Source organism: Scomber japonicus, chromosome 9 (genome assembly GCF_027409825.1).
Source record: "Scomber japonicus isolate fScoJap1 chromosome 9, fScoJap1.pri, whole genome shotgun sequence".
NCBI lineage: Eukaryota > Metazoa > Chordata > Actinopteri > Scombriformes > Scombridae > Scomber > Scomber japonicus.
Window position 1 is genome coordinate 7068156 of NC_070586.1, and position 17643 is coordinate 7085798.

At 40.6% G+C, this 17643-nt stretch overlaps 1 protein-coding gene across 1 annotated transcript; it reads left to right on the forward strand.

Annotated features, from left to right (window-relative positions):
- Positions 1-380: 380 nt before the first annotated feature.
- bmp2k (BMP2 inducible kinase) lies at positions 381-17411 on the forward strand (the record flags this gene model as incomplete). Its single annotated transcript, XM_053326270.1, is given in 5 exon segments — positions 381-527; positions 529-587; positions 1451-1611; positions 2658-2807; positions 15592-17411. Coding segments are annotated over 5 exon segments (2058 nt in total), but the record flags the coding sequence as incomplete, so codon positions are not given.
- Positions 17412-17643: the final 232 nt, after the last annotated feature.

A 17643-nucleotide genomic window follows, 5' to 3' on the forward strand; every position in this document is an offset into this window, starting at 1 on the left:
AAAAATATTTCTTAAGTCTACTTTCAGTGAAATATTGAAGTCAGTGTTTCTCAGATGATCTTTTTGTTCAGTTTTTATTCTCCTACGTGCTGTTTGACTCTCGTCCCCTCGTCCCCTCCCCCCTCCACTGTGTCCCCAGCTTTCCAAAAAACAAAAACCAGAACTGGTGTTTTTCTAACAACATTTCATCACCTTCTTCTTCTTTGGGTTCATCATTGTTGTACGCCATTAAGAAAAAAAGTCCGTCCCTCATTCCCTTCCCCCCTTTTCTCCCTCTCTTCTTCTACTTCCTCTTCTACTTCCTCCTCCTCTAACAGCTGCACCAGTACCAACAGGCCTTCGTCCAACAACAACAACAACAGCAACAACAACAACAGCATCTTCATCATCATCATCATCCTCAACATCAGCATCATCAGCAGCAGCAGCAGCATCTTCCCGCTCAGCAGCCGCTCCCCTATCTGTCCTCCCCTCTCGAGTTTCAGATCCCGCTCGGTTCCTACAACGCAACGACGCCCACAGCAGGAAGTGGAGCCCGGGACGATGGGCGGGCCTTCACCTGTGGATCCATCATACACTAACCCCAGGTAATACCTACCTTCCTTCCTTCCTTCTGTCCTTCCTTCCTTCCTCCCTTCCTTCCTTCCTTCCTTCCTCCATATTCTGTCTTCTTCTCCTTTGTTCAATCTGTTCTTCCTTCCTTTCTTCCTCCTTCCTTTCCTTCCACCTATCCCATCCTTCCTACCTTCCCTTCATCTTTCCTTCCGTCTTCTTCTTCTCCTTTGTTCAATCTGTCCTTCCTTCCTTCCTTCCTTCCTTCCTTCCTTCCTTCCTTCCTACCTTCTGTCTTTTCCTCCCTGATTCTGTCCTTCATTCCTTCCTTCCTTCCCTCCCTCTCCCTATACTTCTATCCGTCCATCCTTCCTTCCTTCCATCCATCCATCCTTCCTACATTCCTTCCATCGTTCCTTACTTCTGTCCTATCTTCCCTCCATCTTTCCTTCCTTCCTTATTTCCTTCCTGTCTTCTTTTCCTTCCCTCCCTCTTACATTCCTGTCATCTCTTCCTTCCTTCCTGTTTTCTTCTCTGTCTGTCCTTTCTGTCTTCTTTTCCTTCTTTTCTTCCCTTCTTCATTCCATCTTCATCAGATCATATATCTTTTTCTCTCAGACGTTTCTATAGAGACTCATCTTCTCTCTGTCCTCTTTTTGGGTTTTTAACTATAATCAAATATAATTACTGTGGCGATTCTTCCTCTCTCACTCTCCCTCCCTCTCTCTCTCTCTCTCTCTCTCTCTCTCTCTCTCCTCTCTCTCTCTCTCTCTCTCTCTCTCCTCTCTCTCTCTCTCCCTCTCTCTCTCTCTCTCTCTCTCTCTCTCTCTCTCTCTCTCTCTCTCTCTCTCTCTCTCTCTCTCTCTCTCTCTCTCTCTCTCTCTCTCCCCCCCAGTAGAAACCCCCTGCTCTCCTCAGACGGGATCACCCCTCCCTCTCAGAGCTGTGCGGTCAGTAATCCTCCCGATATGTCTGGCTGGAATCCTTTCGGAGAAGACAACTTCTCCAAGCTGACGGAGGAAGAGCTGATCGACCGGGAGTTTGACCTCCTCAGAGCAAGCAAGTGACCTTTTTTATTCATAATTACATCTAAACTTTTATAAAAACGCTTCTTATAGATTTACTTGTCCCTCTTGTTCTGTTCAATAGGCTTTTAGTCCAGTACTAATATGTCATTTATTGTCTGTTGCAGATATTAAATATTATTTTTTAACACTGTGAGAGTATTTTTGCTGTACACATTTTATATAAATATGTATATATAAATTAAAGCCTGACTGATACTGTTTTTTGGTTTTTTTGCTAATGCCGGGTACCGATCAAAGGGAGTACGAAAATTTAAATAAAATATTGACATATCAGTTTCATTTACAGAATATCTATTAAAATGCTAATTTTTTTTGCAGTGTGATTATCAAACACGTGTGACAAAGATATGTACTGTAATGGAAGCAGGATATTTTAAAGTTGATATAACCTATAACTGCTATTATATAAAAAGACATAAATGCACAATGGCAACTCAATGTGCTTTACATAAAACAGACATTTAACCCTCCTGTTGTCCTCGAGTCAAGGAAGGAAGGAAGGGAGGGAGGAAGCAGGAAGGAAAGGAGGGAGGAAGGAAGGAAAGAGGAAGGGAAGGAGGGAGGGAGGAAGGAAGGAAGAAGGAAAGGCGGGAGGAAAAAAGGAAAGGAGGATGGAAGGAAAGAAGAAGAAAGGAGGGAGGGAGAGAGGGAGGAAGGAAGGAAGGAAAGAAGAAGGGAAGGAAAGGAGGGAGGAAGAACAGACTGAATGAAGGAAGGGAAAAAAGAAGGAACAATCAAAACAGACGGGGTCAATTTGACCCGGGAGGACGAAAACTAAAAACATAAAATTTGAGAAATATAAATAGAACTCAAACATTAATACATACAATTAAATCCCCTAACCCCACTAATAGTAATAAAAAAATACATCTATATATATAAAAAAATAAGAAATCAGACTAATTATGCCTGAATATGAACAGTATGTTAAAGGGTTAAAGGTTAATATAGTAAAAAAAACCCTCATCTGGTGTCATATATCTAAGCATCTTCCTCTCTCTGACTTCCCACCTACAGAAAAACCCGTGGAGAGAACAGCCAGCGTGGAAACGGAGCGACCGCCTCCTCACACTGCTGCTGCTGCTGCTGCTGCTGCTGCTTCCTCCGTCAGCTCCGTCAGCGCCGCCGCGGACCTGTTCGGCTCGGTCCCGTTTGTGGCCAGCGCAGGCAAGTCTTAGAAGAGTCTCTACCGTGAGGACCCAACACTGTGGAGCCACCTGCCCCCCCCACCCCCCAACCCCACCACCACCTTTTTCTCCTTTTACCCCCAACCTCCTCTTCCTCCTCCTCCTCTTCCTCCTCTTCTAACCCCCTCCAGTGATGAGTCAGATTTTTTTAAGTTCGTTTTCTAAAAATGTCAAGTCAGCAGTCTTTTAGTTGTTCTTTGAACTTTGAAGCTTTTTCGATGACTTCTGTTACTAAACTTTAGGATGGGGGGGGGGGGGGGAGAAAGAAAAAGCACGTTGGGTGTTATCGGTGACGGGGCGGTAAAAGCACTTCCTAAATTTTTACCGCTCTTTAAAAAAAATAAAAATAAACAAGCTGTTTATTTTTAAAAACTGAGCTCGCTATACATATAAAATATAACACATAACATTTTATGCAAGTGAAATATAAGAAGGAGTGTGACTTGGTTTCGGTACTAACGAGGCGGCTCTCGTTATGAGGCGCTTTGCATACGATAAATTAATGAATAAATAAAAGAAAGAAAGTGAGTGAGGAATGATTAAAATAATGGAGCAAATTGTCCAATAAAGAACACAGCTGGATTAAAATCAGCATTAAAAAGCAATATGCACGAGATTGAAGGATACCGAGTTTAATGTGATGCTAATTAGGGGCTGAGTGATGTCATTATTTCCTCTATTTCAGCCTTCATTTCCTTCTATATCATTTTTTTTTTTTTTTAATAAATAGGCCACCTAATTAAATAAAGAAACCCATATTTCTTAGAGAATGACTTATTATAATAAAATACATGAAGAAGAGTTATAAGAGTAAAGAGTTCCTGCAGCGTTGAGCCCATCTCCGCTCATTTCTACTGAAGATTTTATTGATTTTGCTCCTTTTTTGTTGAAATATGCATAAATATATATATATACGAGCCTGTCACACCTCCCCTTTAAAGGACCAGTGTGTGTAATTTAGTGGCATCTAATGGTAGAGATGGATTATTATTATTATATTAACCCTCCTGTCGTCCTCCCGGGTCAAATTGACCCCGTCTGTTTTGACTGTTCCTTCCTTCCTCCCTTCCTTCTCTATTTCTCTCCTTCCTCCCTTCCTTCTTTCCTTCCTGCCTCCCTCCTTCTCTCTTTCTTTCCTTCCTTCCTTCCTTCCTCCCTTCCTCTTTTCCTTTCTCTCTCCCTCCCTCCTACTTTCCTTCCTTCTTTCCTCTGTCCATCTTCCCTTCCCTTTCCTCCCTCCCTTCCTTCCTTCCTTCCTTCCTTCCCTCCTACCTTCCTTCCTTCCTTCCTTCCTTCCTCTGTCCTTCTTTCCTTTCCTCCCTTCCTTCCTTCCTTCCTTCCTTCCTCTGTCCTTCTTCCCTTTCCTCCCTTCCTTCTTTCCTTTCCTCTCTTCCTTCGTCCCTTCCTTCCCCCCTTCCTTCTCTTCCTTCATCCCTTCCTTCCTTCTTTCCTTTCCTCCCTTCCTTCGTCCCTTCCTTCTCTTCCTTCATCCCTTCCTTCCCCCCTTCCTTCTCTTCCTTCCTCTGTCCTTCTTCCCTTTCCTCCCTTCCTTCGTCCCTTTCTTCCCCCCTTCCTTCTCTTCCTTCCTCTGTCCTTCTTTCCTTTCCTCTCTTCCTTCGTCCCTTCCTTCCTTCCTTCCTTCCTTCCTTCCCCCCTTCCTTCCTTCCTTCCTTTCCTTCCTTCCTTCCTTTCCTTCCCCCCTTCCTTCCTTTCCTTCCTTCCTTCCTTGACTCGAGGACAACAGGAGGGTTAATAAGTGTGTTTTAGTTTACATATAATCACCTGAGAGGAAGAATCAGTGTCTTAGTACCTCAAAATGAGCCATTTATATCTATATACGATATATTCTACGGTAGCCTAGAGTGGACAAACCCAACACTGACTCTACGGAGGTTGTTTTGGGTTTTTTTAGCCACTGTAGGAAGAGTGGAGTCTCTTACCTCACCACTAGATGTCACTAAATCCTTCACACTAGTCCTTTAATACAATAGTCAGATAAAAAAATAAAATATTGACACGTTATATAATTGTATAACTACTTATATAATAGGTTTAAATCTGTCTTAAAGGTGCAGTGTGTATAATTTAGGGGCGTCTAGTGGAACAGATGTGGCAAAAGTTGTTTTAATTGTTGTAAAATCACCTGAAAAATAAGAATTAATGTGTTTTTTTGGTACCTCAGAATCAGCCCTTTATATCTACACAGCGCTTGAAAGAGAGGGGGCGACGTCGTAATTCTCAACCTCGCCACTAGGTGTCACTCAATCCTGCACACTGCTCCTTTAAAACAACAGTCAGATGCCCAAATAAACACTTGACACATGTTTATGATTGGTTTCCTACTTTTTTAGCACACCTGGAAAATGAATCCCCTTTATTAAGACAGTGGACCTTAATTTAGTTTTACTACTTAAAGGGAAGGTTTAAATCTGTCTTAAAGGTGCAGTGTGAAGAATTTAGTGACACCTAGTGGCAGAAATTGAATATAACATGCATAAGTACGTTTTAATTTGTGCAAAATCACTTGAAAATAGGATTTAATGTGTATTTTGGCACCTCAGAATCAGCCCCTTTTATATCTACATAGCGCTTGCAATTCTCAACCGTGCCACTAGGTGTCACTACTTCCTGACCCACGTTTTAATTGGTTTCCTACTTTTTTAGCACACCTGGAAAATGAATCCCCTTTAAGACAATGGACTTTAATTTAGTTTTACTACTTAAAGGGAAGGTTTAAAACTGTCTTAAAGGTGCAGTGTGAAGAATTTAGTGGTGTCTAGTGGAACAGATGTGGCAAAAGTATATTTTAATTGGTGCAAAATCACCTGAAAATAAGAATTAAAGTGTTTTTCGTACCTCAGAATCAACCCTTTATATCTACATAGCACTTGCAATTCTCAACCTCGCCACTAGGTGTCACTAAATCCTGCACACTGCTCCTTTAAAACAACAGTCAGATGCCCAAATTAACACTGACACATGTCATAATTGGTTTTGCTAATTATCCCTTTAAGACAGTGGACCTTATTTACCTCCCTAATTTAGTTTTACTACTTAAAGGGAAGGTTTAAATCTGTCTTAAAGGTGCAGTGTGTATAATTTAGTGACATCTAGTGACAGAAATTGAATATAATATGCATAAATATGTTTTAATCAGTGTAAAATCACCTGAAAACACGAATTAATGTGTTTTTTGTTACCTCAGAATCAAACCTTTATATCTACATAGCACTTGCAATTCTCAACCTCACCACTAGGTGTCACTAAATCCCTCTCTCACACACACACACACACACACACGCTGCTCCTTTAATTAACGGTAAGCTCACTCAGCCCTGGTACTAATAAAAAACACTTGAACTTCCAAAAGCTGCGGTTCGTCTTTGCCGTCTGTGTTTACATTAAAAAATAAAATAAAATACAGCTGCAATGCAAATATTCCTCAATTTTTTTTTTTATTTAGTATTTTTATTTCGTTTAATTAAAGGACGAAGCCTCAAATGTTCTTTATTATTGGAGGCTGACGTTAAAAAAAATTGGCTTAAATTAAAAATAAACCAGTCAGATATGGTCCGAATTGTAATATTAAGCCCTTTCCTCGCCCCTCTTTTGCCCCCTTTGCCCCCCCCACACAGATTATATATCCTCAGCGTAACAATGTGAATAATCAAAAGTGCAGTATTTCTACATATCGGTGGCAGCAATAAGCTTTTTCGTGCCTCTCGTACTCTTCCTGCTCCTTAAATGTGAAGTTATTTTTGTTTTTTTGTTTTTTTAATAGGTAGGATGATAGGATTTAGAGGCGCTGTTTGTAACTCATAGATTATATTTAATGATTAAAAAACAGGATCGATGCTAAGATACTTTTTAGAGGAGAGTGAGAGTAAGTTTTTTGTTTTTTTTTCTTTTCAACAGTAAATTCATCTCTTGTGTCTTTAATGCTAAAAAAGTCCAGTGGCTCCAGATTAGAAGTAGAAAAATGACCAAATTAACCAAATTGCAATGTAATATAACCGTATTATAATAATTATAATTATAATAATATAAAAAGAAAATTTCTATTTGAGTTCTAATTGGATTAAAGGAAAGAAAAATAAGAAGAAGAAAACCAAAAGAGTGAGAGAAAAATAAAGAAACCAAAATAAAGATTTGAAGGGAAAAAAAACCCATTTAATTTAAATTAATTTAATTAAATTCCTCCTTCAGGCTGGCATGAAAAAATTTGCAACTAAAATTTTTGATCAGCCTTTTATTTTTAATTTTTATTTTTTTCTATAAAGCTTCCTGTTATTTGTGCCATCATCACAGTGTGTGTCAGCTAATATTTTACAATTTCAGGTGATTTTATTTGTTTATTTTTTATGCTGCTGGGTTTTAAAACCAGCTGATTTATCGCCATATTTTTTATTTTATTTTGAAATTTTTTGAATGTTAAGATTTTTTTGTATGTAGAGTCGAACACAGCGACACTAGTGTGAGATCAGATCAGCTGCTGATATTTGTCTTTTTTAAAGTTGCAGTAATTTTCCATCATCTCACAACACTTTACTTCCTTTTAATAATGGTTGCTATAGAAACACTTTCTCTTGCCTCCTCTCAACCAACCAGAAGCAGCCAAGCCTCGACTCAATTTCAAGTTAAAGCCTCTATGAGTAGAATTAAAATATTCCCGTCTATACTGACATTAATACTACAGACTGAACATTATACTGTCATATATTAGCTTTTAACACAATAACTCATAACGAACATTTTAATTAGGCTTCAGTAAAGTTGCTAAATAAAATAATTGTGACCAAGATAAATACTTTAGATAAATTAGTGGATAAGACTCTGGAAAAAATGACAAATTGTCTTTAAAACAACCTCAAAGTCCACAAACTGCTGCAGCTCCCAATGCAGGTAGGCTTTAATAGAATGCTCCCAATGCAGGTAGGCTTTAATAGAATGCTCCCAATGCAGGTAGGCTTTAATAGAATGCTCCCAATGCAGGTAGGCTTTAATAGAATGCTCCCAATGCAGGTAGGCTTTAATAGAATGCTCCCAATGCAGGTAGGCTTTAATAGAATTCTCCCAATGCAGGTAGGCTTTAATAGAATGCTCCCAATGCAGGTAGGCTTTAATAGAATGCTCCCAATGCAGGTAGGCTTTAATAGAATGCTCCCAATGCAGGTAGGCTTTAATAGACCTACCTGTATTGGGAGCTGCAGTGCTTTCTAACTCCAGATGTGGACAGATTTAAATATCACGATACTGTTAAACAAATACCTCCATATTGTTATTTTGACAATATTATATGGACGACTATCAAAATATGAATCATCAGTAATGTGGATATAATGACTTAAGTGGATAAAGGCAGATAATTAACCTCAGAAAATGACATTTTTATTATAATGCAGCATTTAAAAAAGCAGGAAAAGACATTTATTCCATATCACCATACCGATATCGATATAATATGAATTTATTGCCCAGCCTTAATGTTTGAATCATCATTTCTGCACTGAGATTTCTTGAAACTGCAAACTGACACCTGTGATAATCTAATATGAGTTATTTATTGGTTATTTGGTCTCTTATTTTTAATTTAGTGTTGAGTATTAAAAAAAATTACAGCTGACAGCATTTTCACTAACACTTGTCTTTAATTTAATATAATTCTACATATAGAGGCTTTAATCTACTACAACCAGATTATGTCTTTTTTTAAACTGCAATTTAATAAATATCCACATATTGAGAGTTTATGTTTCCAAAAGTTAATACGGAAGGTAAATTATAATAAAATATATATTAAAGTGCTTATTTGATCAACTAACAAGCAAAAAAACCTCATGTCACGTTCAAATCCGACTGGGAAAATCGTACATTCCAGCTCCTGACTCTCAGCTCCTGCAACTCAGTGCTCATTAAAACATTAAAATGAATTTCCTCCATAAGTTAAAGGTAATTAAATCTTAACTATAAAACTATAAATCTATATTATCAATACACACACTGTATTTTGTGGACTTTTCAGATCTCGGAGCATCAATTTGACTCATATTAAACATTAAATCAGCTTTTCAAGAGACTTTTATTCTCTATAATTCATCAATTCTTGTTACTTTTTCTTATTTTTTAATATTTTGACGTTGAACACAACTGGCTGATGGCACATTATTATAGATTAAATATTAGCAGCTGTGAAAGAGGAGAGCGTGCTGACGATACGATGACATTTTATTTTGTAGTTTTTATTTGTTTATTTTTAAACTCATACAATCCTATAAAGGGCTTGTATGTAAGTTTTGTTTAATCCTCACTTTGCTGCTTGTTGATCCGCCTTTTTAATGCAGCAAGTGATTTAAAAAAGTTGACTCATCTCGTCGTGAATCATTATACACTTATTTTATTTTTTATGTATAAATGTATTAATGTATTAGCTTTTGAAGGTAAGTTTTAAAGATAATTGTTACACATTTCCGCTCATTTCACTGCCTGCTTTTTTTATTTTTATTATTATTACACAATAAAAAAAAGCTTCATTTTAGTTAATTTTTATTTTTTTTGTTTGCTTTATTTTTTATGTTATATATTTTTTGTTCTTTTATTTTGAAATAAAACAGCCATATACTCAGAAACATCTTGTTCATGTGTATTGGTGGATGGATCTTATAGTTTATAGTTTATAGTTTATAGTTTAGGATAGGAGAAAATAAAAAAAACCATCAAAGCCAAAATTTAAAACATAATAAAAAATAATAAAAAAAGAGAAAGGGATGACCAGAGCCATTAACTGCACTTTATTTTCTTTTTTTTCTTTTATTTTGAAAAGTGCGATGAGGAAACAACATCCCTAAGGATTTATGGGATAATATATACATAAATATATATATTATTGTTTCCATTTGTTTTCTGTGCTTTATTTCCTCTTTTTTTCCCTCAGAAACAAATCACTAAAAAAAAAAAAATTATTATTATTTTTTATTATTTTAACTCATCTCATTATTAGACGATGTTTGTTACGACTCTTCATTCATAGACAAGTTTTTTTTTTTTTAAGTAGTTATTTAGAGATCCTGGTACTTTTCCTCCTGCAGAAAGAAAACAACCTATTATTAGATCAATAAGTTTGTCTTTATATTCATATATTTGTTTTATTATTTTATTTTTATTTTTTTTGCCAACAAACGATGTAAAAAAAAAAAAAAAAAAAAAAAAAAAGGTCCTGTATCATACTGTGAGTGTGAATGTATTTCTTTATAGGATGTTACTGATAAATAAAAAAAACTATTCAAAAATCAAAATTCCCTTTTGATTCATTATTTTTATATAGATTTATTTATTTATATTTATTATAGTATATTATAAAGTTTATAAAGTGTCTCTCCACCATTACACCATGAGCAAGATGTTCCTGTTTGGTATCGATCACTGATGATGATGAATAATAATAATAATAATAATAATAAGGGTTTTAAAAGCAGTATCAGGTTTGTTAAAATGTATATTTAGTATTTTTGTTGGTTTTATTTTGAAATTTGAAATGAGATTTGTACCATTTTTTAACCAAAAGTAAGACTGAATGCTCCTGAAAATGTCAAATGGTGTAACCACAAAAGAATGATGAATATTAAATATTTTATCACCTAGAGAGAAAAGTGAGGATGAAAAAGAAGGGAAAAGGAGAAAGGAAGGAAGAAAAAGGTGAAAGAAAAGGGAGGAGGAAATAAAAGAACAAAAAAGGTTCATCAATCAAATCAAAAGGTTCTTTTATTTTGATCTCGTCGAACTATGACATGGTAAGGCATAAAATTTAAAATTAGCACTTACCCAGTCGTTGTTATGTTGAGGTCCTGTTCCGATGAAGCCAGTTTGATAGTGATTGTAATTATGCAGCTCATACGTCAATGGAGAGAGTAGACAGGAGTCCAGGATGTCTTGTATTGAAAAGGTTTATTTACTTGATCAAGGAGAAGTCAATGAATGATCAGTACACGTTATGTTCTGATGCTTCCTTCAATTCTGAAGTTTCTCTCCTCCGGGTAAAGACTTTAACCCTTATAGGACACTCATTGAAAAGAAGGGAGAGAGGAAGGAAGGAAGGAAGGACGGAGGAAAGAAGGAAGGAAGGTAGGGGGGAGGAAAGAAAGAGAAGAAGGGAGGGATGAAGGGAAGAAGGAAGGAAGGAAGAAGAAAGGGGGATGGAGGAAGGAAAGAAGGGAGGGAGGAAGGACAGATGGAAGTAAGGAAAGGAAGAAGGAAGGATGGAGGACGGGAAGAAGGAAGGGAGGAGAGAAGGAAGGACGGAGGAAATAAGGAACGAGAGAGGGAGAAAGGAAAGGAGGAAGGGAAGAAAGAAGGCAGGCAGGGAGGAAGGAAAGGAAGGAAGGATATTTTGGGATATTTACAGAAGTTACCAAATATAATTATTTGCCCAATAAAGACTTCAAACCACACAGATAATGCCACAGGTTGAGCCATGCCCAAATATGGGCAGATCCAACACATCTACAATATACAGAATTTAGTCTACTGGTCTATAGACAGAACATTGCTTAGACCTCACTCAGGACCTTTGTCATACATCCAACACTATATCAAACCTCTGACTCCAGTTGCCTCTACCCCAGGGGAGTCAAACTCATTTTCATTCAAGGGCCACATACTGCCCAATTTAATCTCACATGGGCCGGATCATTAAAGAGAAGGAAGGAAGGAAGGAAGGCAGGAAGGAAAGAATCACATTTAAGAAACTGAAACTATTAAAAAGAAGAGTTTAATCATCTTTACTGTGATTAAGATTATTTTATATGTAATAAACGAGCTTCATCATTAGTTTTGAGTGTCCTTTGACTTCAGAGTAAAAGTTAAATGATGGATTTCACAATAAAAGATCCTCATCGTAGCTCCAGTGGTGAAACTAAAGTAGATTTAATTATAAGCATTAAAAGGAGCTTCATCATTTTGTTTTCATCGACCTTTGACCTTTGACTTCAGAGCCTCTTCACAGCTTTTTAGAGAAGAAGAAGCAACTTAGCTTTTTAGAGAAGAAGAAGAAGAAGAAGCAACTTAGCTTTTTAGAGAAGAAGAAGAAGAAGAAGCAGTTTAGCTTTTTAGAGAAGAAGAAGAAGAAGCAACTTAGCTTTTTAGAGAAGAAGAAGAAGAAGAAGCAGTTTAGCTTTTTAGAGAAGAAGAAGAAGCAGTTTAGCTTTTTAGAGAAGAAGAAGAAGAAGCTTAGGTTTTTAGAGAAGAAGAAGAAGAAGAAGCAGCTTAGGTTTTTAGAGAAGAAGAAGAAGCAGCTTAGGTTTTTAGAGAAGAAGAAGAAGCAGCTTAGCTTTTTAGAGAAGAAGAAGAAGCAGCTTAGGTTTTTAGAGAAGAAGAAGAAGCAGCTTAGGTTTTTAGAGAAGAAGAAGAAGCAGCTTAGGTTTTTAGAGGAGAAGAAGAAGAAGAAGCAGCTTAGGTTTTTAGAGAAGAAGAAGAAGCAGCTTAGGTTTTTAGAGGAGAAGAAGAAGAAGAAGCAGCTTAGGTTTTTAGAGAAGAAGAAGCAGCAGCTTAGGTTTTTAGAGGAGAAGAAGAAGAAGAAGCAGCTTAGGTTTTTAGAGAAGAAGAAGAAGAAGAAGCAGCTTAGGTTTTTAGAGAAGAAGAAGAAGAAGCAGCAGCTTAGGTTTTTAGAGGAGAAGAAGAAGAAGAAGCAGCTTAGGTTTTTAGAGGAGAAGAAGAAGAAGAAGCAGCTTAGGTTTTTAGAGGAGAAGAAGAAGAAGAAGCAGCTTAGGTTTTTAGAGGAGAAGAAGAAGAAGAAGCAGCTTAGGTTTTTCTGACATTTGATCTCCACTCAGACTAAACAGGAAATACTCACAAACACTTTTTATTTATCTGAGTTTCTCTAAAGCAGGGGTGTCAAACATGCGGCCCGTGGCCCAGAACCGGTCCGCCGAGGGGTGCAAACCCGGCCCTCTTTCCTTCCTGTGTTCTTTTCCTTCCTTCCATCTGTCCTTCCTACCTTCCTTTTATTCTTTCTTTCTTCCTTCCTTCCTTTCTTCCTTCCATCTGTCCTTCCTCCCTTTCTTCCTTCTGTCCTTCCTTCCATCTGTCCTCCCTACCTTCCTTTTATCCTTTCTTTGTTCCTTCCTCCCTTTCTTCCTTCCATCTGTCCTTCCTCCCTTTCTTCCTTCTGTCCTTCCTTCCTTTCTTCCTTCTGTCCTTCCTCCCATCTGTCCTTCCTCCCTTTTTCCTTCTGTCCTTCCTTCCTTCTGTCCTTCCTCCCATCTGTCCTTCCTACTTCCTTTTATCCTTTCTTTGTTCCTTCCTTCCTTTCTTCCTTCCTTCTGTCCTTCCTTCCATCTGTCCTTCCTCCCTTTCTTCCTTCTGTCCTTCCTTTCATCTGTCCTTCTTCCCTTTCTTCCTTCTGTCCTTCCTCCCTTTCTTCCTCCCATCTGTCCTCCCTTTCTTCCTTCTGTCCTTCCTTTCATCTGTCCTTCTTCCCTTTCTTCCTTCTGTCCTTCCTCCCTTTCTTCCTTCTGTCCTTCCTTCCATCTGTCCTTCTACCCTTTCTTCCTTCCTTTCTTCCTTCCATCTGTCCTTCCTCCCATCTGTCCTTCTTCCCTTTCTTCCTTCTGTCCTTCCTCCCTTTCTTCCTTCTGTCCTTCCTTCCATCTGTCCTTCCTACCTTTCTTCCCTCCTTCCTTTTGCCTCTCTTTCCTTCCTCCTTCCCTTCTTATTTCCTTCCTTTCTTCCTTCCTTCCTTCCTTCCTTCCCTCCATCTTTTTAATGATCCGGCCCACATCAGATCTAATTGGTCTGTATGTGGCCCTTGAATGAAAATGAGTTTGACTCCTCTGATTTAAAAGATAACAAAAAAAAAAAGAAATCATTTATAATCCTTCCAGCTTTGACATCTTCTCATCACGATTAGAGACATCAAGTTATAATCTGCGAGGCTCCTTGTTGTGTTTCCTGCTTCATTTTATTTATTTTATTTTATTATTTTATTATTTTTGCTGCTTTTGTTTCTTTTATTACCAACAAAGCTTCTTTTTTTTTCTTTTTTTTGGCGTCTCTGTCATCACATCCTGCCAGTTTGGACGCTTAAAGACGAGGAGAGGCTTTCCATTTTCGTGTTCACAGCAGGGGGGTTTCTCTCTCTCTCTCTCTCTCTCTCTCTCTCTCTCTCTCTCTCTCTCTCTCTCTCTCTCTCTCTTTCTTTTCTAATGGAGACTTTTCACTAATAGGGGAACAATAAAATTTGGCTCTTTGTGTTAATGGCACAACTTTATCTTTTTTTTTTTTTTTTTTTTAATGTAATTGGAGACTCTCCACTTACTAATTAGGCTAATTTCTAAGTCACCATTATGCAAATCTCTTGGATATAAATTTACACGAGGAACACTTCTTCTTTTTTTTCTTTTCTTTTCTTTTTTAAATTAAATGCCAAATATGTGTTTAACCCTCCTGTTGTAAACGAGTCAAGGAAGAAGGAAGGAAAGGAGAAAGGAAGGATGGGAGGAAGGAAAAGAGGAAGGGAGGAGGGAAGGAAGGAGGGAAGGAAGGAAAGGAGGATGGATGGAAGGGAGGAAGAAGGAAAGAAGGAAAGGAGGAAGGATGGAAGGGAGGAAGAAAGATGGAAGGATGTATGGAAGGGAGGAAGAAGGATGGAAAGGAGGAAGGAAGAAAGAAGGAAGGAAAGAAGGGAGGATGGAAGGGAGGAAGAAGGAAAGGAGGAAGAAGGATGAAAGGATGGATGGAAGGGAGGAAGAAGGATGAAAGGGAGGGAGGAAGGAAGGAAAGAAGGGAGGATGGAAGGAAAGAAGGAAGTAAAGAAGGAACAGTCCAAACAGACGGGGTCAGACTCTAAAGTCTTCATCTCATCATTTTACATCAGAGTTCGTCTAATATTTGAAGCAGAAGGAACAAAATTCAATATGGTCGAAAAAGCTGCTCTGACTTCTCTGATCCTGCGATAAGAAGAGTGAAGCTTAGAGGACGAGGAAATAAGACGCCAAGATTTATAAAAATAAATAAATAAATAAAATGCTTCTTAAGAGTCACAAATCTGCTGCTGAGAAGATTTAAAACTCTCAAACAATAAGCTTTGCTCTACAATCTTCACTTTTAACCTTACTGTCATCCTGTCAGATCAAATTGACCCCGTCTGTTTTGACTGTTCCTTCTTTACTTCCTTCCTTCCTTCTTTCCTCTGTCCTTCCTCCCTCCCTCCTTTCTTCTGTCCTTCTTTCCTCCATCCTTCATTCCTTCCTTCTTTCCTTTCCTTCCTTCCTCCCTCCTTTCCTTCCTTCTTCCTTTCCTTCCTTCTTCCTCTCTTCCTTCCTTCCTCCCTCCTTTCCTTCCTTCCTCCTTTCTTCATCCCTACCTCCCTCCTTTCCTTCCTTCTTCCTCCCTTCCTCCCTCCTTTCTTTCCTCCCTTCTTCCCTCCCTTCCTCCCTCCCTTCCTTCCTCCCTTCCTCCCTCCCTCCTTTCCTTCCTCCCTCCTTTCTTCTGTCCTTCTTTCCTCCATCCTTCATTCCTTCCTTCCTTCCTTCCTCCCTCGTTTCCTTCCTTCCTCCTTTCTTCATCCCTACCTCCCTCCTTTCCTTCCTTCTTCCTCCCTTCCTCCTTTCTTTCCTCCCTTCTTCCCTCCCTTCCTCCCTCCCTCCTTTCCTTCCTTCTTCCCTCCCTTCCTTCCTCCCTCCCTCCTTTCCTTCCGTCTTCTTCCCTTCCTTCCTTGACTTGATTTTATGTAAGGGTCAAATCTCTTAATATTCATATTTTTCTTCCTGCAGGTACCAACGTTATAACCACTGAGACCAAAGAGGAAGTCGACGCTCCTGCTCCCGTCTCGATCCCCCCCGTTGACGACCTGCAGCCGCCGGTTGCCAAGGAGCCCAAACCGGCCAGGAGGAGCCACTGCAGAGCGGGCGAAGACTCCGACAGCGACTTCGAATCCGACCCTCCTTCGCCGAAAAGCAGCGAGGACGAAGAACAAGAGGAGGACGAAGGCTTGAACAGCGAGCACGGCGACGACACGGAACCGGAGAACATCGGGCAGCGACCTCTACTCATGGACTCCGAGGAAGACGAGGACGAAGAGAAGCACAGCTCGGATTCGGATTACGACCCAAACAGAGTTAAAACCCGCTCGAAGAAGCAATCAGGCGGTAAAGGAGCCGCCGCCGCCGCCGCCGCTGCTGCCGTCACCCCTAGCAACAGCCCTCGAGCAGAGTCCGACATGACGCTCATCACTCCTCCTGCGTCGCCCAGCAGGATGAGATCCGCTCCAGCGCAGGACGCCATCGACGTTTTCGGCGCCGTCCCCTTCCTCAAAGGAGACGACGCCTCTCCCGCCGAGAGCTCGGACATCTTCGCCAAAGCGCCGTTCAGGCAGGTGAGCCAAGAGCGCCAACCGCTGGACGAGTTCGACGTCTTCACCAAAGCGCCGTTCAGTCGGAACCTCTCGAAACCGGGCAAAGGTAGCGGAGACGTTCCCATGGGGCAAACGCCGCCCGTCTCCCCCGAGAGCTTTGACATTTTCGGGTTCTCCCCGTTCCACCCGGGTCCGACCGATCCGCCGCCGCCGACAACGTCCCGAAGCGCCGAGGACATCTTCCGACCGCCTCACGAGGAGTCGGCGAGTCCTCAGCAGCAGCGGTTGAAGCAGCGCAGCCTCCAGAAGCTGTCGTCGCGGCAACGCAAAACCAAGCAGGAGGCGACGGGAAGCGGCGGGAGCGGCGGCAGCAACGGGAAGCGTCATCACGGTACGCCGACGGGCGGGCGCAAGAGCAACAAGCCTACCTACCGCACGCCGGAGCGAGTCCGCAGGCACAAGAAGGTCGGACGGAGAGACTCGCAGAGCAGCAACGAGTTCCTGAGCACGTCGGACTCCAAGGAGAACATCAGCGTCGACATCACGATGGCCGACGGGAACGAGAAAGGCGCCTCGCTGCCGGTAGACGAGGCGCTTCTAGACCCTTTCGGAGCCAAACCGTTCCAACCTCCGGACGGCAGGAAGCTCTCCGAAAGCAAAGGGGAGGTGTTGGTGATGGCGGCTAACGGGAAGACGTGGAGCGGAGTCGGAACCGGAGTCGGAGTCGGAGGAGGCGGAGCTCTAGATGAAAGCAAACCGATGGATGATTTCGGGGCGGTGCCTTTCACAGAACTGGTGATCCACAGCGGACCTCAGCAGCAGCAGCAACAGGAAGTGATGCAACAGCAGCAGCAGCCGTTGCCGTTGTCGGGTCTGTTGCCGTTGTCGGGTCTGTTGCCGTCGGTGCAGCCGGTGGAGCTCGATCCTTTCGGAGCGGCTCCGTTCCCCACGAAGCAGTAACTCTTTATTTTAGCGTCTTCCTCCGACTCTGTTAGAAGTTTAGAAGTTAAAACAAACCGCTGAGCTTTTCTTCTTCTTCTCTTTCTTTTTTTCGGTTTGGGAATCAATCAAGTCAATTTGGACGACGAAGCTAACAGCTAACAAACTGTTCCTTCTTTCCTTCCTTCCTTCCTTCCTTCCATCTGTCCTTCCTCCCTCTCTCATTCTCTTTCTTTCCTCCCCATTACCTTCCTTACTTCCCACCCTTCCTTTCTTCCTCCTTCCTCCCTCCCTCCTTTCCTTCCTCCCTCTCTTTTCTCTCTTTCTTTCCTCCCCATTACCTTCCTTCCTTCCTCCCTCCCTTTCTTCCTTTTTCCTTCCTCCCTCCCTCCTTTCCTTCCTCCCTCCCTTCCTTCCTTCTCTCTTTCTTTCCTCCCCATTACCTTCCTTCCTTCCTCCCTCCCTTTCTTCCTTCTTCCTTCCTTCCTCTCTCCCCCTTCCTTCTTCCTTACTTCCTTCTTCTTTTCCTTCC